Consider the following 24,849-nt stretch of genomic DNA (forward strand, 5'->3'; position numbering starts at 1 on the left):
CTTTGGTGAGGAAAAGTTCCTTGACACATCTCTTCGATAGATTGTCGATTAGGGTGCGCAAGACAATCAGGGGAGGCTCGAACTCAATATCGGAACCGTTGAACGCTTTGTGTTCCATGATGTTCATATCCAACGCTGGCAAATTTACGCCATCGATAATATGTTGAGCCGTGGAATGGATTGACGGCAGTGGAAAGTGAAGTGGGAAAGCGCGTACAATGATCAAACCACTCTCGAAGAGGCACTAGATTAGTGCCAGAGTGAAGCTTCCGTATCGAGACATTCGGCAGGGACATGGTCGTGCTAGTACTTAATGCGTGGAAAAGTTTCTGATGGGAGAAGGAGATAGTTGCGCGGTCGTACAACACTGTGACAGAAGAGACCCAAGCGAATTTCACACAATTTGCTTCCTTTGTTCACGAATAGCAAAATTAGAGAAATATTGCAGGAAGCATTAGCAGTTTCTCAGAAATAGACGGCGGCGTACTCGGTCTTCGTGCATCGTGCCTCACTCATCGGGGCTGCGTCCTAACAGCTGGAGTCTCGGCCACGCTGACGGTTGGTGTCCCTGAGACTGTCGAGAATGTATTGAGTATTGCTTCAACCATTGGCTGCCAGATGTTGGATCGAAAGCTGGCCAGTCGAATGAGAGCTTATTTAGAACTTGAGCACAGCTCTATTATTTGCGAGCACTACAAACCTCTGTAAATAACATACAAACATGTCGCAGAAACTCGAGCGCAGTCGGTACCGAATTACTAGTAAAGATCTAGTAGATCGCTGAGGATGATTTCGCGTGCGTCGACAGACGGTTGAAGGAGAAAATCTAGCGATTATGGGCACGCGACCGCAAACATTCAAGACGCGGTGTTAAGTAGTATCTAACTTCTGCTTAATGAGATGCCCTGTCGGGACAGAACGTTACAGCCTCTGCTGCGCCTTAGGAATCCTCGACTTTGTTAACGAGCACCGCCTCACGAGGTGAGCGTTGGTCTGCACTCGCGACTTTCAGCTAACTATATTTTATATATATATACATATATATATATTTCCCTACCAACCACGGTCTTCCCTTTCGTGTCTCCATTGCAATTTATATACTTGAGGTTCCGCAGGCTGTTTAATACATACTCCTGTAGATAATCGTGTCCGCCTAGACTTTCTGTCACAGCCATGACCGACTCGGGTTCGCCGGTGAGCACACCTGGTGCCTCATTCTCCGAGGTCAATACACCCCAGCTCACCCAGTCTTCTTTCGATGACGAAAATTACAAGCGTCGTAATTCTCAGGCTAATGAGATCCTTCAATCCGATGTGTGTTTTGATTTCGCAGTGCTTGTCTAGTCAGTTGCTGTAGTATACTGACCGAGATGTACATAGATCGGCGTGGAACTATTACTCAAACGCCTAAAATTGAGTATTGGCTCTGGAAAGGTCGGTTTTCGATGTGCCGCATGTCCACAGAAAGTATTTTAATCGTAGTTGCAGGATTTTACGGCTTTCATTAAAGCGCGATCTACGCTCGAAGAACAATATGCTCGGGGTAATTAAGAGGTGGATCTACGCATCCATTGGCAGTTTGCTAATATCTGCGCAGATTTGACTCGCAATCTCAAATCAGCCCGTGAATCAATACAAAAGTCCGATAATCGAGCAGATTCGTTCTCCAGGAAATTCGAAGAAGCGACGAATATGAACGAGCAGCTCGCAAAACATGGCCTACACTATGCCGGTGAACTGTCGAAGATGTATGACGATTTGTCTGATTTGTGCAAGAGCACGGAGCGCAAGCGCAAGGAATTGAAACAGAAGGCTACGCATGATGAGAAGGTTGTGTCGGATGCGGAACACGCCGCCGAGAAGAGCAAAGCGAAATATTACTCTCTCTGTGAGGAATTCCACGCTGCGCGTACGAATGACCCGACTAAGCGATCTGGCCTGAAATTTAAGGGTAGTAAGACTAATCAGCAGGTAAGACGCAGACACGGTCTTATAGTCGACCAACTCGAACAAATTCTAACGGTGTGTGTAGGTTGTCGAGGATCTGGAGAAAAAAGTAAAGATTGCTGATCTGGATTATCGCGATAAGGTAAATTCTGCAAAGGTCGCCTACAACCAGCTTGTTAGGTCGCATAGACCGGAGAATGTCAAGGCTTTGCGTAACACTTTAGCAATGTTTGATACTGGTCTCGTTCTTCGATTTGAGGATTTCGGTATGCTTTGCCGCATGATAATAAATGCTTCTAACGCTAACGAATATTCAGCAAATTTGACGGAGAGATTGGCGCTCAGTAATGGCTTGAGTATCAGTCCCATGCAGGCCGGGGGTAAGCGTTCTTGAAATTGTTTAAGAGAGAGTTTATTACTGAATTATTATTTAGTTTCCAGTTTGAAGCAAATTGCCAAAGGGATAGATAGCGAGAACGATTTCCTCAGTTTTGTTTTGAAATCGCAAGGCTCTAGTGGTTTGAAACATAAAGGCGTGGAGTACGTGCAGCACGATTACATAACGAATGCCTATACAGCAAATTCGAATCGTACAACAAGCCGACCCATCCAGCCACCATTGTCTGCATCAGCAGCAGCAGCAACCGCCGGTGCCGCGGCTACCGTTAAGCCGTCCCAGTCGTCCCCAGCTACTACAACCGCTAGTACAGTTTCGCCCAGACCTGGACAGCCGCCGCTTTTGCAGCAGCAATCGCCGTCATCACTTCGGCAGCAACAACCGCCTCCACAGCTGCCTCGCCCACTTCAACAATATTCGGTAGCTCCGCAGGCAACTCCACAGCAGTTTGACAGAACTGCGCAGGCCTATATACCGGCTGTTGTCCCGCAGAACCAGGGACTTGGTGTGTCGTCCGCTGGTGGACAGCCGTTGGCTCCGGAGGTGAATGGCCAACTTTCCAATGCTGGCGCTCGACCTGTCAGTAATGGCGCAGGTAGTTATAAGTACACCGCCCCCCCTGTCACCAGCCGTGTATTTGGTGTACCGTTAGAGATTCTGACTGAGCATGATCGTCTAAAGCTTAATGCGGCAGATGTCGTTGCGCCAACCTTTGTAGTAAGTACCAGATGTCCGGGATGTCCGGACGATAAGCTAACAGTTGGTTAGGTCAAAGTTGTGCATGCAATCGAACAATTCGGTCTCGATGCTCAGGGCCTCTATACAGTACCGGGGGCAGCTGAGAATATTGAGTACATCCAGGCTCTGTTTGAAAGTGCGGATTCACTAGAAGTTCAGCTCGATAATCCTGCCGCATTCCACAATGACGTACATGCTCTTGCGACGGTACTTAAATTGTACTTCCAGCAGCTACCGGATAAATTGCTTACCCGAATATTTCACGACGAATTCGTGGAATCGGCGAAGACGGCAGACGATATCCTGAGGCGGGATAAGATGCATTTGCTGGTCAATGATCTCCCTGATGCCAACTACATGACGCTGAAGTACATGATTATTCACTTTAACAAAGTACAGGAAAAATACCGTACGAACAACATGACAATAAGTGCATTAGCTAACGCTTGGGGTACGACGTTTGTAGGGGGTGACGTTTCGGAGGCGGAGTACCATTCGACTGTCGTCAACACGATCTTGTCCAACTGTTATGTAATATTTGATCCGGATTAAGCCTTGATGATATGCTGCGTGAATTTGTAAAGATATCCGGGTGTTGGGCATATCGTGTATTATATGACGACGGGTTTATATTTTGTGTATTGATACGATAAATTATTATGGAGTGGATTCGTATTATCTATGTCCAGTAATATGAATTGTAATTAATCTGCGCGTTTAGAAGTTGAAGTGTGCATCTCTGTAGATCGCAGATCGGATTACAACGCGGCGATGCTGACGGGGTAAATGTACGCCAAGCATAACTGGGATCAGAGACCTTAGTTGAATGCACGAGTAACAAAACAACAGTACGCTCACCGCCGCGAATATCGACGCAGAGCTTTGTTTTCTTCGCCCGGTCACCTCTGCCGTGAATGGAATTACTTCGGCATATATTTATTGCTAATTAGACAAGTCAGTAACGCCAAGTACGCTCGCTGCGCACTCTCTGACTAGCGACTCGATCATCAATTGCATGCACCGTCCACGCTGGCGTCCGACATCGACCGCTACACCTGCACAGACTACGCCTGTGGGCTAGTCTCCATCATCGCATTTCCATACGACGCCATGCGTAACAAGTTCAGACCAAAGCACCAGCGTCTCATTCTCCAGTGCTACCCTGGCGGCAGATCGCAAGAGAAGCACCCCAACACATCCGAGCTTTCGTATCTGCTATATTACGTCTCAACGCGGCGCACGAAACTACAGAAAGTGGGACGATTTCTAGAGCGGAAGGTCAGGTCGGATGTGTGGCGAGGTAGAGCAGGGTAGGCTCGAAAGTCGTGATGATGTCACTCATTGGCGTTGACTGACGATATCCACAGGAATGTACAGGTTACGCTCGATATCTCGAAAGCACTAATTGACAGGTGTCCCAGTGATCTCAATGTATTTGCAGATTTCATAATATCAATTCTTATGACGGTATTGAATTCGAACGATCTCGCGCTGTGCCAGTACACCGACGCAACGTTCTCGGCTTTTTGCGAACATCATGACGGCGGTTTATTGGCCGACGATCAGGAATTTGTCCGGAAGTTCGTCGAGTTACTGAAGTTGTACATGAAAGTCGGCGAGCGGACGAAGACGACTAATGATTTGGGGTGGGTACTTGTCAGTTTGAAAGCAGCAAAGAGTATTGCTGCATCCGAGGCCATCTCGACGTCGAATGGGCAGTCTCGCGTGCAGATTGATATTATCGCGCCAGTTATCTTGCAGCAAATGTATTCGGATACGGAAGATGACTTGTTAATTCTGGATGCGCGTGCCACAGCTTTGGAATCTTCGTCAAACGAGGCTACGACGCGAACACCGCGCACTAGTACGGGTACTATCCGTCCTCGCCATACGGATGAGGTGGAGGACGATTCCGAGGGCGACAGTCCGCAGCATGAAGCCAGTGTCCTTGCGTTACAAGCCCTTCGGAAATTATTCGATGCAATTCACGACAATGGTGTCTCACAGATTCGATACGCTTCGATTGCAGTGGTGCACTTCATTATTGATCATCCCAAGAACGAAACATGGGCCACCAATATGATCGATCTCATGGCGCGATGGACGCCGGTTCAGCTGAGGTTTGTCATATTGAGAAGTCTATTAGAAGTGACGGCTAGCTTGGCTATCAATGAAACCTCAAAGCACTTGGTTGTTACCAGACTTATTTCTTCATTGCTCTCTTCCAGCGTCAACCTCGTCGGGCTTTCGGTTCTTGACGTCCTGCATGTTTTATTCTCTCAAATCCTCAGTCATTTGAACCAGCATGCTAAAGGCGTCAAAGACGAAGATGGCACGCGCAAAATCCTCCTGGACAAACTTGCCCTAGCGATCGCCGATCTCGCGACTCACACCTACTATTCTGACCAAATATCCGACATGGTAACCGAAATTCTCGTTCGCTTGCGTCCTATCACAAATGAAGGACAACAAGAGAACGCGAATGGAAACGGCACAGCCACATTACGCACCATGCGAGAAATATCTGAGCCGCCATCGACGGTCGGGTCCTACGCGAATCTCGACAAGTATATCCGCAATGGAAAGAGCCAGAAAAATATATCACACAAGCCTGCACTCGTCATCGGTCTCAAAGTCGTCAAGGAAATCCTCACGGTCGCAAATACCGTGGACTCAGGCGTTACTCGGAACATCGTGCCGTTACAGGCCTGGAATCAGACTGAATGGGCAATAACCGAAAAGGAGGCAGGCGTGCATATCGCGTATGTCGACGCGTTGTTGACGTACTTTGACCTCGAGATTGGTAAAGATCCTGAGGTTTTTGACGTCAAGAAGCATTCGAGCGCACGGTCGGGTTTCCTCGCGCGACTCCATCTTGCGTTGTATGACTACTGTTTAGAATTATCGAATAAGCAAGAAGATTTCGAAGTTATCAACGTACTCTTGTTAACAGTGGTCGACAGACTGGGGTTGTACGGAATTCTTCGCGGATTGCCGATGGTGCTACAATTGCAGGATACCATCCATGACGTCATTATTGACGGACACACAACTGGAGGGCGACCCGAGAAATCAAAGCTTCCGGGACGTAATCTGATATCGTTGGACAGTATTATACTGACATATATCTCGGCTGTTGCGAAGAAGCTTGACATTCCAGATTTGGAGGGCGTCGTTGAAGCTGAGATTGTGAAACGGAAGGCAGCAACCGAATGGGATGAGAGTATCACGAATCCACCAAAGCCATTATCGGTATCTTTAAAGAAGACGAAAGCAGTTGTGACTAAAGGAAATCTACATCTTGCCGAGGCGAGCGATAACTCGGAAGATGAGGAGGAAACTTCTAGTACCGCGGTCGTTGGTAGTAAGGCGGCCCATGCTCATGTGGATCGTTCCGTTGTGAAGACGTATTTACAGGCTACACCGTTGAAGATGCCCGACGAGATTAAACTGGAACTTACTGCAGAGTGGCAGCGGGAGCTGATCATTCGGCAAGGTATGTAGAATGTGGTGTCCCTTTCAAAAGTGTAAAATTCATTTGCAAGTAGAAGCTGATACAGCGCAATCATCCATTGGCGACTCAGAACTGCCTCTCATTCGCGTACGGTCACGAACAAGATCAAAGCCACGTAATCCCATACGATTGGAGTGGTAAACTAAAATGTCAATTGACGTTGTGAGTTTCTATTGTGAGCGTGAGATGCATTTTGTTGTATTCAGGGCATGTAGCATTAGATCTTTCGTTCGTAGATACTACGTCTTTATTGTTTTGGGCGTGGTATTCTTTTAGTTGGTGCAATATAGCGGTTGATGTCAATCTTCTCAACTCGTTTACCCATCGTTTTCATTTAGATTGTAAAACTTAATCTCCAAGTTGTTCTAAATCCCAGGTTAATACCATTCATTGCTTAGTAAAAAAAGGTTTGGCACCTACCACCAGTTCAAAATAGAGCAAATGGCCTTCCGTCGCTCGCCATCGATCGGCAAGGATCTCGAATACGTATACACCAGATTCCCGGTCTCGTGATATCAGCGTGCAAAAGTCGACTAGATATAAAAATGTTGAACCTAGACTAGGCTTTTGAGCTACAGAGTCAAATTGTGATCGGACAACGTCAGTAGCAGTAGATGTTACGGAGGAGCTGACGAGCTATTGAAGAATTAGGTTTGAGTAGGGAGCAAGGAAGTCCGCAAACGTACCATTGAAGTGATGTTGTATGTGCGAGAAAATCTGCCTAGAAGCTTCAGAAAAGTTTCCATATATGCGTGACCTGCAGTGACCAGCAAATCAAATCAGTCTACGAAGATGAAATCGCAGTCGCATTGAATACTATTACCCATCGGCTGATCATTTGCCATGGCGCGGGAATAAACCGCGCTAACTGAATCAATTACCAAAAGCCCCTTTATGTCCTGATCGGTATCATCTACAGTTGTCGCTTGATTCGTTGCGTTTGCGAATGAGTTCTCTAGTTCAGTCATAGATTCCTGCAACCCAGTCGCGTCGAATACGCGAATAAACTGCACATTCTCAATGGCCTTTTCCAACTTCTCATCAAACTCCACCTCTATGGTATCCTCGTACTGATGATGCAAATGAAGCTTCAAGATATCGCGAAACAAAAAGCCTTGAAAGACACCAAGTGTGTCGATCCAAATTGCTGTACGCGTCGGATTGGCGACTAGGAATTCAGCGAGCACGTGCATGGCAAAGATGGACTTGATATCATCGTGCGCATGGCCAGTTAGCACTGAAATTCGGGAAGATGGGAATATGTCGCGGAATATTGCTGCCATGGTGCTAATTGGTTTAATGAGTGTTCTCGTTTGTTTACCAAAAACGCGCCTCATTGATCGACCTTGCGACGAGTCCGCGCCGCACGATATTTCATGCGCGATACGCTAAAAGCCATTAAATTCGACGTTTACACAAGAACACAACGCCTTGGACTCAGAGTGAAAACCCTACATAGAGTTTCATTAGGGCTGACTAAAGCAGTCACAAGCAATTGGGAACTGTGTACTGCGTAATCCGTGGAAACTGCTGTAAGCTACACACAACCCAACGCAGTGTCTGGACGTAGTATCTACACACCGGACGTGATCAACGACGAGCAGCTCGAGTAATATCGGCAACACCAACCAGCAACCAACTTCACCCACCGGTCGGCACACAGCACAGCAAAAGTAGGATTCTTTTGTTGCGACTTTACACGAGGATAATATGAGCACTTTCGAGTCCGTTATTGTCATTGACGGTATGTTTGAGTTTTACTTGGGAGTAGCGGTGGAGATCGATCATAGGATCAATGAAGCAAAATTATAGGTGGCCGTGAATTAAGTACTAATGCTGATTTAACAGGCAAGGGACATCTCCTTGGACGTCTTGCTTCCATCGTTGCGAAGCAGCTGTTGAACGGCCAGCGCATTGTTGTCGTCCGAACCGAGGATCTCAATATTTCTGGCGAGTTCTTCCGTGCTAAGCGTATGTTTTTCGAAGGCGTTTGACAATATGGACAGGGCAGGTAGCTAACATCATCTAGTCAAATACCATGCCTACCTTCGTAAGGGCACTAGATACAACAAGACCCGTGGTCCATTCCACTTCCGAGCCCCATCGCGTATCTTCTACAAGACCGTTCGTGGTATGATTGCGCACAAGACTGCTCGAGGCAAGGCAGCGCTTGAGCGTTTGAAGGTTTTCGAAGGTGTTCCGCCACCATATGACAAGAAGAAGCGCGTCGTTGTCCCACAGGCGCTCCGTGTGTTGCGATTGAAACCCGGCCGAAAGTACACTACTGTTGGCCGGTTGAGCAGTGAGGTCGGATGGAAATACCAGGACGTGGTCTCGCGTCTGGAAGAACGACGAAAGGTCAAGTCGGCTGCATACTATGCTAAGAAGAAGGCTGAGGCTGCCAAATTGGCCTCTGCGAAGAAAGCTTTGATCAGCGAATATGACCAGTTGAATGTTTTGGGGTATTAGATGGTCCTTAATAGGTGTATGTACGAGCAAAATTGAGTAAAGGAATGGCGTGAAAAGAGACGGGAAAGGTTTGTTATACATAGTCCTTTGGTGTCTCTTCGTTTGTTTGTAATCTATGTATCTATGGATATGAAATAAAAATATGGTCAAATGTAGCATATGTCAGAAATCAGGAATGTTAACGTTATGATATCTCACATCTAAATAATATTTAGTATACTGCGCAGCGCAGATGCGCTGTTTGACCGCCTGCCTACGACGGCTTGGCAATGCGCAGTTAATAGCTTGGGATCAGAGACAGTACAGATGCTACCACTTCACCAAGTTGATTGATGTACATCAAATTTATTTTAATATACTCAAAGCGTGTATGCAATAACTTAACCACTCGAATTCAAGAAGTCATTGAAAAGCCCATATCCTAACTCCGGTACAATGCACATATTCCACTCCACGGCTTGTAATGTTGGGTCTCAATTTTCGCGCCACTGATGGAAACATTGCGTACACTATTCGTTTGTCAGTGTCTTGGTACCAAATCAAGAAAGAATTTTCGGATGGGACGCACTCTGTAGAACGTAGTCATCGGCTCGTCCGCACTTCGAATCTGAAGCTGGAAGAAATAAGCTTTATTACTACCGCATTCCTGTGGACATTGCGCTATCCGACGTCAGCAAGAACTCCATAACTGTGACAAGATGCTCTCGTCTGTTAATAAAAAATGACTTACCAGTCGTCTGATCTGCGTTATCCCAAGCACCTTCACCACCGAGTACATCATCTAGTTGTTTCCGCTTCATAGACTTTCGTTCGTATATCTGCATTTTGTCCTGGATTGGGAATTCATAAGGACATGTCTTGCATTCAAAACGGAAGCCACCGGAGTTTGATCTCGAGATCTGCAGAGAGAGTTTGTTAGAGCATAAAGTTAGTTTGTGGATGAAGAGAGCGAGACATACGACTAGCATGTTTGAGCAGTGTGGACAAAATGTTAGCATTGTGTGAGTATTGTGCTGTATTTGGAAAATGCACGATGAGGAGCATGGTTGACGAAATGGTCGCGTAGGTAAAAAAAAACCGCGGGTCAATTCAATGTGCCTGTGCGGCGCAGTCTTCGCGATATCGGCATTACAGCGGTGTTGATCCCGGTCCCATGTAAGTCTTCGTCAATATCTGGGAATGGATATGATACGCATGTCCTATTTTATTCGTTAAATATGATACGTCTAACAGGAATTGAAACGATCTTCGAGTTCCTGTCTAACCATGCTCAGACTTCGATCAGGAACCAACAAAACGGGGCGATAAGGACGATTTGGTCAGGCTAGCCAACAAAGCCGAGAAAGCCGGCGTCTGGCACTGTAAGCTCTCGCTGATCAGAATGCTGGATGCATGTTGCTAAACACGCCGACGCCGACGCCGTGCTCAACCACAACAAAGCAGCTGCCGACGAAACTGAACGCTGCCGAGTCGCAGAACTCAAGGATTTTGCAAGCAGTAGCCTTGAGTGGAACACTAGTAACGACAAGTTCGTACATTTTTACACTCTACAATAAATATATACATATCATACAAATCAGCCGTCAATTTACAACAATACACCGACCCCCATCTTTTGTAGAATCCTTGAAACTCCGAATAGCAGCCCGTTGTCTAATCGCCTGTTCCTCCCTCTCGATCTTGACCAACGCGTCCCGGCATACGCGCTCGTCAAGTTCGACCTCTTCTGCGCGGATATGCTGCCAACTCGCATGCCGCGAACACCGTCGTCGTTCAAGCATGCAAACATCTTCGACGGCGTCATCGTCCGAGTTTCCGACGACGTTCAAAATGTCCCGAAGATCGAGCTGGATCGTGACCTGCTGCTTTAACTTTCGCCCGCGCTTCCTCTTTTCCACATTTCCAACACCAGCACCATCATCGGCGCTTGCACCGTTTTTCTGCTCGTCTTGAGTCCTTTTGAACTCGCGTATCCGGTCTAAAATCCTGGCGCCTTCATCCGAATCACACCATTCAGCCCACTCAGCGTCATCCCACACCAACTTCCTATCAAACCCACACACAGTCTTCTGTGCTGTCGCGCGTAATTTAGCATACTCGATATATCTAGCCTTATGCTCGATATACTTCAATCTCTTCTCAATGTCTGCCCTTTGTCCGTTCAACATCGATAACCGTGTTTGATCTTCGAGAGTGAGGGTAGGAGAGGACGGTGTAGGCGGGACGTTGCCGAGTCTTTTAAACTCCCGCACATTCGAGACGGAGTAGAGTATCGCGGATAACTCCGAAACCGAGATGCCAGCGTTGCGGAGCCCGTCGTCTGTATCTGTCGAATGGGCTTGGATGTTCAGTTTGAACCACGCGACACCATGCTCGGGTGTACAGAACTTTGACTTTTTGTCCCCATCAACCAACGCGGAATTGTCGCATCCGGGCAATCGACATTTTCTCTTCCATGTTGTCGTGCCGAGGTGTTTGGAGGTGCAGGTCGGACAGGCGTACGTTTCTATCAAGTGGGACTGGGATTCGCGGATCGAGACGCAGGCGCCGTGGTACCAGTCGTCGCAGTAGTCGCATGCGATCATCCATTGGCCGGTGTCGGGCTTGCGGCAGATGCAATAGAGTTGTTGTTGTGGCATTTGTCTGGTGGTGGTCGGTGGGGGGGGGGGGGGGGGGGAGAGAGGTAATCGGTGATGATGTCGCCTTGCTCTGGGATAGACGACGCGCATTGGGAGGGCAAGCCCAGTCGATAATTTTAATTTGTGGTGAGGCGCGTTAGCTCGTGGCAACAACTACTATGGCAGCAGATTAAGAAATTGCATGACGAATAAATAACTTAACTATAGCTAATTGTTACCAAAATCAAGAGGAACTAGTTGTGCAAGGTATGTCATTGAGAAACTCAGCACAACAATCGGTGCTAAGATCGTCGGCATCATTGAGCCACGTACAGAGAGATGTTACAAAGCCAGCTGAAAGATTCCCAAATCATATAGTATTATATTCAAACTATGCCAACATCATTTACAATTCTACATCAAATTCCATGCGTAACTATCGCAACTTAAAAAATACAGTGATCTAATCATGTTAACGCCACATACAATCGGTACCCAGCATGAAATGTAGACATCTCAATTAGTCTCCTTCTCGCCAGATCCGGAACCGTGCTCGGTAGATTCGCTAGTGGAATACGGCCGCGCGGGCATGAGCGTCGGCTGATTCTTGTAATGCTCGATGGGCACGCCGTCCGTGGTGGTGGGATGCGACCAGGCGAGATAATCCCGTCTAACTTCAACATAATCGTACGCGAATTCGCCGATCTGGTCTTCATCCATCCCGCGCATTTCGGCATCCTCGTCTGCGCGCAGTTGCAGTCCTGGGATTTTGTTGAGGCCGTAGCAGATAATGCATGTTACAACGAATGTGTAGGCGGAGCACGCGAGCACGTAGACTAGTTGCTTGTAAAGTGCTGCGTAGTTATGATTTACCCAGCCGCCAGTCACGCCGAGATTCACGCCGTCGAGACCAATGACGTAGTCCGCTGCGAAAAAACCGTTCCAGATCAGCCCAATGATACCCGCTACCGCGTGCTCGGCAAATATGTCGAGGGAGTCGTCAATGCGGAGGAGGAATTTGAGCTTGGTTGCAAGATTGCAAGTAATGCCCGACACTACGCCGAGCGCCACGGAGGCCCACAGTGGGATGAAGCCGGACGCGGGAGTGGCCGCTACAAGCCCGGAAATGAAGCCAGAGCAGATGGCGACGGTCGACCACTTGCGCTCGAGCCGGTAGTCCATAAGACACCAGGACGCGCCGCCGAAGATGGCTGTCAGATTAGAGTTCCATGATGCGTAGACGGACCTGAGGTTTGCGCCAAAGGATGAGGCCCCGTTGAAGCCTAGCCAGCCGAACCAGAGAAAGATTGTGCCGAGTGTGACGAGCGAGACGTTGTGCGGCCGGAAGTTGAGAAGCAGCTTGTCGCTGCGGCGGCCAAGCACGAAGGAGTACGCAAGGCCGCCGAAACCAGATCCGATTTCGACTGGTCCGCCGCCGGCCCAGTCAAAGACGCCCCATTTGAAAGCCCACCCATTGACATTCCAGGCCCAGCATGCAATGGGGGCATAGACGATAGTGGCGAAGATGAAAGTGAAGAGCATGGCGGGCAGAAGCCGGCCGCGCTCGGCAATCGAACCCATGATGATAGCGAGGGTGACACCGCAGAACATACCCTGGTATAGAGAATACAGAAGCTCGGGCACAAGAGGTGTTGCAGCGGGCGGAGCACCGAGGACGTTGCGGAGCCCGAACGCGTGGAGATTGCCGATATAGCCATTGGTGGCAGTGTGAGAGAACGCTAGGGAGTATGCCCAGAAATACCAGGTGAAAATTGCGACTGCACCGCTCATCATGCATGCCCAGATCATGGACAGGGCAGACTTGCGGCGAGCGAGGCCAGAGTACAAGAAGCCCAGGCCGGGAATCATAATGAAAACCATGCTGGCAGAGACCAGGACAAAAGCAATGTCGCCCAAGTTGTAGTAGACATTGAGGTCCTCGTCAGCGGAGTTACCGCCGGTGGGGCTGGTGCCGTTGTATTCCATTGCGACGACGACGGAGAGTTTAGTCAAAATTGAGAGGGAATGAATGAGAGGGAATTGGATGGGAGGGAGTGTGGAGAGACCGGCACGAGATATATAATTGATGAAGCAAAGTGCAAGTGAGTGACGAAAACGAGGAGAGGATCATGTCGCGTGCCGAGAACGAGAGAGCCTCGAGGTGAACTTTTTTGGTTTTTTTTTTCTTTTTGCCTGCCACGTTAGTCCAGTCTGTGGAGCAAATTATCAGATCCGGGTACCGGTGGTAATGCGGCTCGAGGCGGAGTTGCGCCGATCGCATTCACATTAAGCGTAAATACTGCCAATTAGATATATTTGCACTTTGCACAAAGATTTCTGACGCGACTTGGCAGTCAATGCGACTTTTGATTGGCTCGCTCGGCCGACTGCTCGGACTTCCCGGTTCCAACTTGTTATCTCGTATCGATTCCACACATCCCACTTGCAACACAACGGAACCCCCACAATCGGGCAGCAAATAAGATTATCCTGAAGTGATGACAGTGGCTGAAGGCAATGACCACGGGCCATGTAAACTCTACAAGAGGCATCTATTCTGGGGGAAGGGATGGAATTCCGCGTGGCCACTGCACTCGTCTGTTTCCGGCTACGTATGGGAAATTTTCGTGGGTCGGTAGATAAGACTTATCGGGTTTCCCAATGCTGTACCGCCAATTTCAGCATCGATTGAGCGGTCACAGAAGTGCTGAACCCGCACTTTTATCCCCAAAACAAGTCAGTGATTAGGTGACGTGGGTGGCGCAATTAGACATCGCCACCTGCTTTCATGCCATGCGGAGACTACAATTTGTGAATATAACTTAATAATGACTAAATTATTTATTATTTTATTTAAAAATTACACATTGCGTTGTTATTCTTCGAACACGCCGCCGTAGCTGTTTTCGAGTTCTGCAATTCCTGCTGTGTAAATTGCATAATTAACTGATATCGCCTCGTGATATTATAATGATAGGGGCAAATAGATACATTGGACTCATCAGTAATCGGCAGACTTGGATGAAAGAAAAAGCAATCGCCAGCAGCCACGACCCTTCAATCTGCCACGCGTAACCACGCGTAACCACGCGTAGTCAATTTTGTCCTTTGTATGATTTTCATAAGATGCAAAATTTTCGCGGGCGTGCCAATTCCACATGGCCTCCGCCCCACACTTTCTTGCAGTCGCGTGCAAACAGATCGCCAAGTCCGACTTTTTATCGTCTCGTCACTTTTCCACTGTATACTTAGGTCCATATTGCCATTTATTAGTACCTGCTAGGCATCATGGATCTGCGACGATGATTTAATTTTGCTGTCGCACGATAATATCGTTGCCAATACATTACATGCCACCAATATCATATGACAGCGATTACGTACCGTGTAATCGGTCAACAACATATCGCAGGCTTCATCAGACGCCCCACGTTCAAACCTTTTTTAGTGACCCAACAGAGTACATTCGTACTGCGACGGATGGGAGATTATATAGCTCTGTACATATGTTGTCTTCTGTATTGAAATAGCCGTCCTCACTGTAAACCGTGTTGGCGCGATTGCTTACATTTGATGCCAGTGGTTCTGGTTTCTGTGTCAGTCATGAAGATGTTCGATGGCGAGGCAAATGGCTGAATATCACAATTAGCTCGCTGTAACAAAAGATCGCGCGCACAGGATTGACTAGAGTTAAAAACTCTTGAGAACTAGAAATGAAGCGTGGAATGAAACGCGTCTGATTTTATTTGTGCGTTGTCACCTTCGTGCAGTAATTGGTAACAAACGAACGATTGCGTAAAATCTGACAGCCGTCAACAGTTCTCATGAGCTGAAGTTAATCGCTTCATTGTCAATTGTGAACTGTGAAAGGATAATTCCTATCTCATATCACGGCGGCAGGGCCACAACGCAACATAAGAATCATCATGGTCCGGTAAATGCCATATTGACTGCCTCGTTGTATCGATATCGCGATTTTCCGCTCACTATACCACAAAACTTACGTTATGTCGGCGGATTCTTGCATCTGTAACAGTGATACCGATAGCCTACTAATGTCCACCTTGCATATGAATATCAAGACGACGGTCGCTTCTCCTCGAGCTGTTTGCGAGTTACAAATAATTGTGGTTAGATTATAAATCCAACCTCAGCCATAAATTCTAAACTGCTCGGAACATCGGGGCACGCAGCAAAGAACGATAAGGTTTGGAGGTGTAAGTTGTAAGACTTTTGTGTTCCGGACAGCGCAACTTTTAACATTGTACCCAGTCATCCCCGGAGGCGCATTTAACCCATCTAGATTTATTACCAATGTGTCAATAACGACAATGCGAAATAAACAAATTCATAGCGCAATAAGTCGCATGGCACGGCAAGGGTCATCCGCGGATTCACTGCGGAGCGCGTATTACCGTTGGCAAGGCAAGAACTTCTACAAGGATTGGAAGCAGCAGCGGATAGATTCGACTGGGCCTAGCGTGCCGAAACGAGAGCACAAAGTAAGGCTGCTGAAGGCACATCATGACATATTTAGGAACACTGTGGGTATGTGGACTTTCTTGGTACGGCATCTATGGTCCGACGTACGTTGCTAACATTAGCGCCAGCTGTTCTGGGTGTTGGGAGCGTGGGTGGCTTCGTTGCGTGGGCCCTCAAGAGGAGTCCAGTCAGGGCCCGAATAGCTGTGATCTTGCGTTCCCGGAACCAGGCACTTGAATTTCACAAGAGCAATTACAAAATCAGCGTGAACAGACAGTTTGGCGGCCGGTCTTTTACCGAAGATGCGGGCCCTTTCCGGATGGTGAGATTCAAGCACGCTCGGCATTCGCTCATTCGAATATACAACCTTATCGTGTGCACCAAAGCACATGATACATTGGACGCGATTAAGAAATTACGTGATAGACGAACAATTGATGCCAAGGCCAATATTGTACTTCTCCAAAATGGACTCGGACTGGTGGAGGATATCAAGGCGCTCTGGCCCTTGCCGGAGTACCGACCTAATATCATTGTCGGAATCAATACGCATGGCTGTTCTCCGGGCCTGAAGCCATTCAGCATACTTCATCGCGGCATAGGCTCAATTCAGTATTCTGTGTTACCGCGATACGATACAGAGACGCTGCCACTTCCGAACATGGATTTACAGACATGCGAACAGTCATCACGACTAAATTACCTATCAGATAGTAAGAATTTACAAGCATGGAACACAAAATATATTATGACGGTGCTCAACAGCTCGCCTGATCTCGGAGCTGTCCAGGTCCCCTATAAAGAACTTTTAGCGTCGCAAATGGACAAGATGCTGATCAATTGCTGCATTAACCCGCTTACAGCACTTATGGACGTGGACAATGGCGAAATAGGACGCTCGACGTACCTAATGGCTCTGTCACGTATGATTATCGCAGAGGCAGCTTCCGTTCTTCGGAACCTTCCTGAAATGAAGATATACTTCACCGAATACGAGCTTGAAGAACTCCTCAACCCGATTACAGTCTGGAAAAAAGTCGTCTCTGTAGCAAAGAACACCGCGTTGAATGTGTCGTCGATGCGACAGGATATTCGAAACTACAAAGTCACTGAAATTGATTTCTTAAACGGCTTTATTGTCCAGGAAGGTGCGAGACGAAAGATATATACGCCGGTGAGCCGCGTGATAACGCTTTTGGTGAAAAAGCTGGGGCAACAGGTGCGCAACAGAGATAAATTGACGCTCGCATCACCGTTAGAGGCTGACCACAGCCAGGCGTATGCTAAGAATTTGAGCGTGGATCCCGTCATTGCACACGATTTAAAGAAAGAGGAGAGGAGTAACTTTAGCCTGGGGCCTGTTTCAATATTGGACAAGCAAATTGCTGCAGAGCAAAACACACAACTTGAAGTGATGCCACCTGATACACAGCAACCGGATGTTCAACTTGAGCCAGCCTGGAAGGTAAACCCCTTCATTAGCCCAGCCAATGACTTTGACAGACCTGTGAACATGAAACTGAAGGAGAAAATGCTCCGGCGCTTTCGAAGATTGGCGCTACGAAAGCGTGGATTATGGATAGGAAGTTTGTCCCAGCCTTTGCGTAAGGTGGAGCGTTCAAGGCCATTCCAGAAAACTGCTAGGTTATACAATGGGCCTCTACGCCTGCGTCCGTATGCTAGTTCAACAATATCTGGAAAAGCTAATGAGAGACTCAAGAGAAGGGAAGACGCGAGGCATGATGGGATAATGGAGGGCTTGCACAGGGAGAAGGAAATTGCGAAACTTTTAAGGGAAGGTCTTAGGCAGACGAAGCCCAACAGCAACAATGACTTTATGGATAAGACTCAACCAGACAAAGCGCAAGAGTGAAATTATGCGTGGACGGACAACGTCGGTATATCACGGGACTGATGACTGACTGTACATACGGTATTGGGAGTTCGGCATTTACTGGTAAAATGGCATTTTGTATTCGTACATGAATTACACTACTTTAATCAATACACTCATTTTCTATTCCACATGATGCTATCAATGCAGTCCTAAATGAGCACGTGCTATGTGCTTGCGCTCGACATATAACCTTCTGATATTGTCCCTATTCTCCGCATCGCCTTTCACTTCGTCGTTGCTCATGGATAGCACGATATCAGAATTCTTCACGACCTCCTCCAGAATAGCCTTAAGCATCTCTGTGGACTTCGCCTTAAATTTCCAACCATTCGACATGCCGGCGATGAACGCCTTCAGCTGCGAGCGCTCTAGTGTTCTTGCTTGCGGTTCGTCGCTTGTTGGTTCCCTGCAAACCTCCTCTCGCACCTGAGCAACGGCCAGCGCCACTTCCGTCCGATACGATATCGTATCAAGTGACAGAGTGTAGTCCCCCAGATACCCATGAGCCTCCAAAAACTTCAACTTTGACGATTCCATCTTGGCAGTTTCATTGTCACGATCACAGCTCCTCCTACCACCACGTTTCAATATCATTAACAACTCAGCAGTAATGTCGAGTTCGCTGTTCTTGTTGGTCGCAAGGGTGAAGCCATATTCGCACAGCAAGAACGAATTTGTATGAGCTCCGTAGGAAAGATATACCTCTTCGCCAACATCATACGAACAAGTTGTCACCAATCCAAAAAATTTCATAGCTTGTGCGGCATTGTATACTTGAACCGAGCACTGGAACACTTGATTAGTCTCACGGCCGACAAATAAATTGAAGCATGACTCACATGTTCCTGGTCGCTATGATTAAGAAAATCAATCACAGGTGCTAGTGTCATGCAATCATTAGATGTGCGAGCCTCTGCCATTTCGTAATACAGGCATCGCGAATTGACTAAATAGCCCAGTTAGTTCAGATCGTAGTTAGACGGCTAAAGTAATTGCAACAAGTGTCTATACCGCACAACCATGCCCAAATAAATAGCTCGATATCTTCAACTTTAATAAATATATCCTGCACCGCCTTTAAATCATCCCAGAATTGATTGCTCATACGTGCAGCATGATCTGTACAGCATTAGCGCTTCCAGGAAACTGATCGACACATTCCGTAAGTTCTCACCATATGTACTTGCTGGCAAATATTCCAAAAGTCTCTTTCTACCACGATCAAGAAGATCCCAAACTAGAGGGATTACATGTAACATCTCCAAAGTCGGCAGCACATCCAAAAACGAGTTCCATTCACTATCTCTCCGCAGCTTCTCCCGATACAAATAGTATGCCAATACCTGATGAGACGATAATGAGTCCAGCAAATCCGCATATTTTCCGACTTGGCTCTTCACAGTCATATGCCGCTTAAGTCGTTTCCGTTCGTTGACATCCTGATTCTTACGAGCCGTGGATTTAAAAATGGAAGATGCTGCATCTTGACCGCCGTCAGATATTTCTTGCAATATCGCGGCCTTGACCGTTCTCGGATTGAGTAGCGCATTAACCGGAAACTGAACTATTCGTTCACCTGCTGGGATCACTCGTCGCGCAACAACACCGATCCCACGACCGGGGATCTCCTGGACCTGAACTCCGTCTGAAATTTGAACACCGCGAGACTGAAGGTCGGATACAAGTCGGGCAAGCCGTTCTGACAGCGAAGGATGCTGTTGCATGTCAGAGCTTGTCATCGTCGATACTGCATGACCTGTTTAAATCAGGGTTAATGTCCTTGGATCGATCTTAGCATATTAATTATCGCTGCGGTCCGCCGGACGAGTTGGTTTCCTCGAAGGAATTTTGAAATTCTAATTAGCCCCTTTCCCAAAATATTGCTTTAGTTAATATGTTAAGTGCGATTGCAATCATGGGCATCAGTTTTGCCCAACAGGATCAAGTCCGGCGGCAACAGCTTTAAACTTTAATTCCCAAATGTGGGTAAGGTTATTGACAGCGGCAGTCAATCCACGATTGAGCCAGTGTCGGCTATCTAGCAGCACCGCCTGATGGAATTTCAGCTCTATAGCATATCAACACGCTACCTATCACGAGATTTTTATAGCAATGTTATTGGAATAGTACAGCACCATGGCCACTCGTCGAGCACTCAAGCATATTCATATAAGCCCAACCCAAATCCCATACTCAACGGGAGCTGCGGTACAGCATGTTTTAGTCAAGAACTATCTGGACTCTAAACGCATTCCAGATATCGTGCCAAGACCGGTACCCACTTTGTTAACGATGGAATTTTTACCAGTCTATACGTTTGGCAGGCGACAGCAACATGACGAGGAGTCAATGCTGAAATTTGAGACCTTGAAGAGAAAAGTCCCTGAAGCTACCAGTGTGGTAACTATGAGAGGCGGGCAAACGACGTTTCATGGTCCAGGGCAATTAGTGGCGTATCCTATTATTGACTTGAAGGAGTTTAATGTTAGTACTTTGTCCCAGGCTTGATATACGGGAGATTGCTAATTAGCTGATGCTTAGCTCTCATCGAAGTGCTACGTGCGAATGTTAGAAGACACAACAATAGAGCTGCTGCAAGGATTTGGATTACGTGCGAAAACTACGGAGAATACAGGAGTCTGGCTATCAGACATCGAAAAGATTGCGTCAGTTGGTGTTCACCTTCGTCGTCATATTACTTCGCATGGAGTCGCGATAAACGCGTCAACGATTTTGTCATATTTTGATCAAATAGTAGCGTGCGGTTTGCCTGAATCGAGAGCAACATCTATAGAACAGGCAACACCGGAGGAATGGAAAAGGCAAATGGGGGGAGTGAAAAATCCAATACAAGAGCTTGGTAATAGGCTTGCAGATATCTTGCAAGAGAAGCTAGATCATCAGCTTGAGCATGGAAAGCTTTAGACAGCACTTTGTGGAACGTGTGGTAGAAAGTGTATCATAGATGTAAATATGTAGTAGGCACATATAGCATAGAGATAGTGGATCAAATATACATAAGATTTGGTGTGTCGCCTTGCCGTCCTCAATGCTCCCTTACATGCATGTCAACATACAAGTCAAAACGCCGCAAGTCTATCCCTTGTCGCCATTACATCACTTCATATACTGTCATGCCAGATTCATGAACTCCTTGAATTGGATACTTGGTTTAAGTAGGTCATCAAGCCCATTCCAACTGCTGTAATTCCAGCCGCTGATAGAAACGGGGCAATGAGCATCATTGAACGCTTGCTTGATGAAGGAGGATCTGCCGTCTCAACCATAAAATTTGAACCACCGCGCGGAACATTACTATTAAGTGGCGCAAGTGTCCGACCATCTTTCTTCGAAACAGAGGATGAATTGGCCCCGTCCTTGTCCAGACGCGGAAACTCGTTTCTGACCTTCTTGAACGCATCAGGCGTCAAAGTGGTAGTACGCGGTAGTGGTGGTGACGGTGTGTCTTCACGACCTCGCGCATTCCATTGCATACTACCACGGTTTGGACTTCGGCTGAAGCTTCGGCTCCTATTGCCAGTGCCGTTTCGCGTAGGACTTGTTCCTGGACTATGCGCAACATATGAAAATCCCTTCTCAAGCTTAAGCTGTTTAATAAAGCGCTCCAAAGTTCGAGTATTCTCTTCCGCCAAATGTTCTGCTGTCAATGCTCGAGATTCCCATTTTTGAACCTCTCGACGCGCTTGTTCAAGTTTGGCGACAATTAGGTCAACATCGAGCTCGCTGCCGGAACTACTGCTTCGTCGTCTTTGACGTTCCTCCTCCTTGTCCATTAACGCGATCGTATCGGCAGCCGTTACATCAGGTCCGGCGACTTCAGCATCCTCTTCCTCCTCAGACCGGAGATCACTGATCGCTTGTTCGCGTTCTAACACTAGCTCCTGTTGTGCTAGTGCAAGCTTGGATTCAACTTGATGGCGCAGATATGTCTCTTGGTCAAGCCTACACTCGAGATCAGTGACCTTCTCATTGGCCTCCTTCAACTCTTGTTCCAACGCATTCAGTGACACCGTCAACGATATTATTTTTTGTTCTGTTGCAACGGCTGCGGCAGATGATGCTTGTAGTAGTGGAGATAAGGAAGAAGATGTAGCTGACAATGAAGGTGAATGAGGCCAAGGTATCGGGGCCCCAGACTCTGCAGCTGGCTCCGAATGCTCATGCTGTACTTCTTGTGTTTGCATTTCCGTTGCTGCTAACGCTGCCGCTTCTGCAACTTCTGCCGCTTCTGCAACGGATGAAGCTTGCGACCGCGCCATAGACTCAAACACCTGGGTTGCGCGCTGTAGTTCCGAATGCTGAGTTTTGGCACATTGTATCTCGTTGGTAATCCTTTTGACGACCATTTCCAATGATATTGGGCCCTTGGTCGTAATTCCGGATGATGCCAGCACTCGAGATATAATGCGATGTTTAGCTCTACCCGGGCCACCGGTCGCGCCGGTCATGGACAACGTATTGCCATTTGAAAGATTCCCAGCAGATGACAGCTTCAAGTTTCGATTCCCCAAGTTCATACTAGGGTCAATATCGGAGTACGAAAGACTTATGCCACCACTGTTTGGATGCAATTGACTCTGACCTTGTGGAAACATACCGATTCCCGACTGCGATAGCAAACTAACTGCACCAAACACTATCTTTTCCACTCGAGCAGAGACTTTATTGTGAAGAACTGTCTTCGAATCTTCGCTGGATATATTGATGCCCAGATCAATAACGTCCTCGGCCTTCAATTCATGTGGCTCACTTTCTTCGCCTTCTGAAGACAGTCTGCGACCATTAATAAATGTACCGTTCGAACTTTTAATATCACGAATCCAGACTTGGCCAGTATGCCGGTCCGCCCAAATTTCAGCATGCTGTCGACTCAACACTCGAGAGTCAAAGAAACCGTTCTCAGGCGTAGGTATTGTCCTTGAATTCATTTGACGGCCCAAAAGCATGGTATTGGGATAAAAAGGCACATTTATGCACTTGCGCGTAAACGTATTGTTTAGAGGAGTTAAATATAAATATACCGACTCTTGCGTTGCTCCTGGTGGTGCTACCTGGAATTGTTGCTGTTTGAAAGATCCGGATAGCCCTGCCTTATGATGCACGCCGTGACCTTCTCGAGGTTCTATGGGTATTAGCACAATTTTCCGTTGCTGCTTGGCTATGCAACTTACTCTTCTTCCCAGATGAACGGCGCTCTTGGACTTCTTGAGTCAAACTTCTCTCAGTGGCTCCGTTGATCGGCGGTCTCTGCAATGGAGGCATCTGATCCTGAACGAGCCCAGGCCCAACGGTCACATCATTTTGAGATTGCACTGTTAGTCCATCCAGTAGATGTCCTTCTTGATATACTTCTGGATCAGGAACGGCAGGTAAATCATTGACGTCGACATCGCCAACCACAGTACTTGAATCGTCATCGCTCTCAATATCGCTCATTGAAGAGCGAGGCAGTAGAGCAGCAAGTTGCTCAGGTGGGACCGGCGACGGTGATCGCATCAGTAACTGTTGGTTTGGAAGCACTAATGTAATTGTTGACATCTGCTAGTAGTTGTGCCGAAGGATCTAATGATCTGTTCTTTCCTGATAAGACTGTCTCGTGAGGTGCATTAGCGGCGAGTTGTAGCAGCATGCGTGCAATACACCAAGCTTATCGATGCAGTACCTCTGTATACGTCCTCTATTTCGTTACAGCTGTCAATGTGCGTGATGATTGTTGGAGTTGCGATGAACTGTGCGCGTGCTGACCGGGGTCTATTGTTCAAGGTGCTTCTGGGCCATGACGAACGTGCAACGTCCGGTCTCAAATGTACTATTTGTGTAATCGTCGGCACGACCCCGAAATCACAGCCGAATGAGTGGTGTAAATTATTTGCATACGATGTTCACATGGAACTGGCTTTCTGCCAAAAAGAACCTACGATTTGTATATGCGGCATACATTGTTGAATAACAGCTCTCGGATTATATACAAAGGCATTGATTGCGCCATATTATTGAACTTCCAATCTAATTTTGCTTCCCCGTCTGCGATGTTTCCCCCTGCCCAGCTATGATCCGCATCTGCTGAGCGCGTAACCGGGCAATCTCCCTTCCATACTTGTAGGCGTCTAAGCCATCGTCGGATCGAATCACTTCGCTACTGTTAGAGCGACACTAACGCGTAACAACAGTTTTCAACAAACCTGATCCAACAGACATGAACAACCTAATGGAAGTTATTAGCATTATCTTAAATGCAATGCCGTACAACGAATCTTGCTCACCCAAAAGTTGCAGCGGAACCCAGCATATATTGGCCTAGACTGCGAACGAAACCATTGGGACCGGGTCCATAGCGAATTATGCTGAATCCACCTGGAAATCGTCAGCTGCAATTACGAGACAGTACAGACGATATTCATTCTAACCAAATAGAAAACCGACAACAACTCCAACCGTTGTCTACATGACGTATTATTAGTTACGAATATTCGCCAAGAGACTGAACGGCTCACTGAAAACGTACCCCCATCATCGCTCCCATCTTGAACTTCTCCCAATTCGATGGGGCCTGGCCGGGAAAATGCTGTGGTGGTGGCGGCATACTTGTCGAACTAATAAGGAAGACCAAGGTGCTTTCCTAAAACGAAGCACAGGACTGTTGCTTGTGTAATAAGAAGCGATTCTCTAGAAGTCGTTGTTCTATGTATTACGCGGAATGCGGAGAGAATTATTTGCCGCTTAAACTGTATCGGGCTTGTTGTGACTCAAGCTCACCTAACCCCAA

At 47.3% G+C, this 24,849-nt stretch overlaps 12 protein-coding genes across 12 annotated transcripts; 5 read left to right on the forward strand and 7 right to left on the reverse strand.

The window, feature by feature from the left end:
- Nucleotides 1–1,173: 1,173 nt before the first annotated feature.
- Nucleotides 1,174–3,634, forward strand: V1513DRAFT_372871 (uncharacterized protein; the record flags this gene model as incomplete). Its single annotated transcript, XM_066894799.1, has 8 exons — nt 1,174–1,314; nt 1,381–1,434; nt 1,489–1,543; nt 1,598–1,971; nt 2,033–2,213; nt 2,265–2,327; nt 2,382–3,061; nt 3,113–3,634. The coding sequence occupies 8 exons, from the start codon at nt 1,174–1,176 to the stop codon at nt 3,632–3,634; spliced, it is 2,070 nt and encodes a 689-aa protein (XP_066756110.1).
- Nucleotides 3,635–3,913: 279 nt separating this feature from the next.
- On the forward strand, nt 3,914–6,916 carry V1513DRAFT_436085 (uncharacterized protein). Its single transcript, XM_066896725.1, has 2 exons — nt 3,914–4,392; nt 4,450–6,916. Exons 1-2 carry the CDS (start codon nt 4,193–4,195, stop codon nt 6,584–6,586), a joined length of 2,337 nt encoding a protein of 778 aa, XP_066756111.1. The 5' UTR covers nt 3,914–4,192; the 3' UTR covers nt 6,587–6,916.
- V1513DRAFT_436089 (uncharacterized protein) lies at nt 6,759–7,924 on the reverse strand. Its single transcript, XM_066896726.1, has 4 exons — nt 7,420–7,924; nt 7,283–7,353; nt 7,017–7,232; nt 6,759–6,961 (listed from the first exon to the last, which is right to left on the reverse strand). The coding sequence occupies exons 1-4, from the start codon at nt 7,877–7,879 to the stop codon at nt 6,914–6,916; spliced, it is 795 nt and encodes a 264-aa protein (XP_066756112.1). The 5' UTR covers nt 7,880–7,924; the 3' UTR covers nt 6,759–6,913.
- A 232-nt stretch (nt 7,925–8,156) lies between these two features.
- Nucleotides 8,157–9,250, forward strand: V1513DRAFT_408454 (60S ribosomal protein uL13). The gene is made up of 3 exons (XM_066895673.1): nt 8,157–8,340; nt 8,445–8,567; nt 8,626–9,250. Exons 1-3 carry the CDS (start codon nt 8,307–8,309, stop codon nt 9,063–9,065), a joined length of 597 nt encoding a protein of 198 aa, XP_066756113.1. The 5' UTR covers nt 8,157–8,306; the 3' UTR covers nt 9,066–9,250.
- V1513DRAFT_436095 (uncharacterized protein) lies at nt 9,082–10,478 on the reverse strand. The gene is made up of 4 exons (XM_066896727.1): nt 10,025–10,478; nt 9,796–9,964; nt 9,634–9,725; nt 9,082–9,574 (listed from the first exon to the last, which is right to left on the reverse strand). The coding sequence occupies exons 1-4, from the start codon at nt 10,061–10,063 to the stop codon at nt 9,539–9,541; spliced, it is 336 nt and encodes a 111-aa protein (XP_066756114.1). The 5' UTR covers nt 10,064–10,478; the 3' UTR covers nt 9,082–9,538.
- V1513DRAFT_96131 (uncharacterized protein) lies at nt 10,149–11,728 on the reverse strand. Its single transcript, XM_066900643.1, has one exon. The coding sequence runs from the start codon at nt 11,702–11,704 to the stop codon at nt 10,649–10,651; it is 1,056 nt and encodes a 351-aa protein (XP_066756115.1). The 5' UTR covers nt 11,705–11,728; the 3' UTR covers nt 10,149–10,648.
- Nucleotides 11,729–12,174: 446 nt separating this feature from the next.
- On the reverse strand, nt 12,175–13,819 carry V1513DRAFT_96448 (ammonium transporter AmtB-like domain-containing protein). The gene has a single exon (XM_066900644.1). The coding sequence runs from the start codon at nt 13,667–13,669 to the stop codon at nt 12,200–12,202; it is 1,470 nt and encodes a 489-aa protein (XP_066756116.1). The 5' UTR covers nt 13,670–13,819; the 3' UTR covers nt 12,175–12,199.
- Nucleotides 13,820–15,950: 2,131 nt separating this feature from the next.
- V1513DRAFT_436105 (ketopantoate reductase PanE/ApbA C terminal-domain-containing protein) lies at nt 15,951–18,189 on the forward strand. The gene is made up of 2 exons (XM_066896728.1): nt 15,951–16,231; nt 16,294–18,189. The coding sequence occupies exons 1-2, from the start codon at nt 16,015–16,017 to the stop codon at nt 18,036–18,038; spliced, it is 1,962 nt and encodes a 653-aa protein (XP_066756117.1). The 5' UTR covers nt 15,951–16,014; the 3' UTR covers nt 18,039–18,189.
- On the reverse strand, nt 18,117–20,009 carry V1513DRAFT_476922 (uncharacterized protein). Its single transcript, XM_066900220.1, has 4 exons — nt 19,237–20,009; nt 19,074–19,181; nt 18,902–19,008; nt 18,117–18,848 (listed from the first exon to the last, which is right to left on the reverse strand). Exons 1-4 carry the CDS (start codon nt 19,799–19,801, stop codon nt 18,201–18,203), a joined length of 1,428 nt encoding a protein of 475 aa, XP_066756118.1. The 5' UTR covers nt 19,802–20,009; the 3' UTR covers nt 18,117–18,200.
- Nucleotides 20,010–20,094: 85 nt separating this feature from the next.
- V1513DRAFT_476923 (uncharacterized protein) lies at nt 20,095–21,097 on the forward strand. Its single transcript, XM_066900221.1, has 2 exons — nt 20,095–20,546; nt 20,604–21,097. Exons 1-2 carry the CDS (start codon nt 20,199–20,201, stop codon nt 20,985–20,987), a joined length of 732 nt encoding a protein of 243 aa, XP_066756119.1. The 5' UTR covers nt 20,095–20,198; the 3' UTR covers nt 20,988–21,097.
- Nucleotides 21,005–23,825, reverse strand: V1513DRAFT_436111 (uncharacterized protein). The gene is made up of 2 exons (XM_066896729.1): nt 23,255–23,825; nt 21,005–23,205 (listed from the first exon to the last, which is right to left on the reverse strand). The coding sequence occupies exons 1-2, from the start codon at nt 23,619–23,621 to the stop codon at nt 21,206–21,208; spliced, it is 2,367 nt and encodes a 788-aa protein (XP_066756120.1). The 5' UTR covers nt 23,622–23,825; the 3' UTR covers nt 21,005–21,205.
- Nucleotides 23,826–23,996: 171 nt separating this feature from the next.
- Nucleotides 23,997–24,825, reverse strand: V1513DRAFT_436114 (reactive mitochondrial oxygen species modulator 1-domain-containing protein). The gene is made up of 5 exons (XM_066896730.1): nt 24,589–24,825; nt 24,491–24,524; nt 24,347–24,437; nt 24,266–24,288; nt 23,997–24,214 (listed from the first exon to the last, which is right to left on the reverse strand). Exons 1-5 carry the CDS (start codon nt 24,664–24,666, stop codon nt 24,090–24,092), a joined length of 351 nt encoding a protein of 116 aa, XP_066756121.1. The 5' UTR covers nt 24,667–24,825; the 3' UTR covers nt 23,997–24,089.
- Between the last annotated feature and the right edge of the window lie 24 nt (nt 24,826–24,849).

Source organism: Lipomyces chichibuensis, assembly GCF_038497645.1.
Source record: "Lipomyces chichibuensis strain CBS 12929 unplaced genomic scaffold V1513scaffold_2, whole genome shotgun sequence".
In the NCBI taxonomy this organism is placed as follows: Eukaryota; Fungi; Ascomycota; class Lipomycetes; order Lipomycetales; family Lipomycetaceae; genus Lipomyces; species Lipomyces chichibuensis.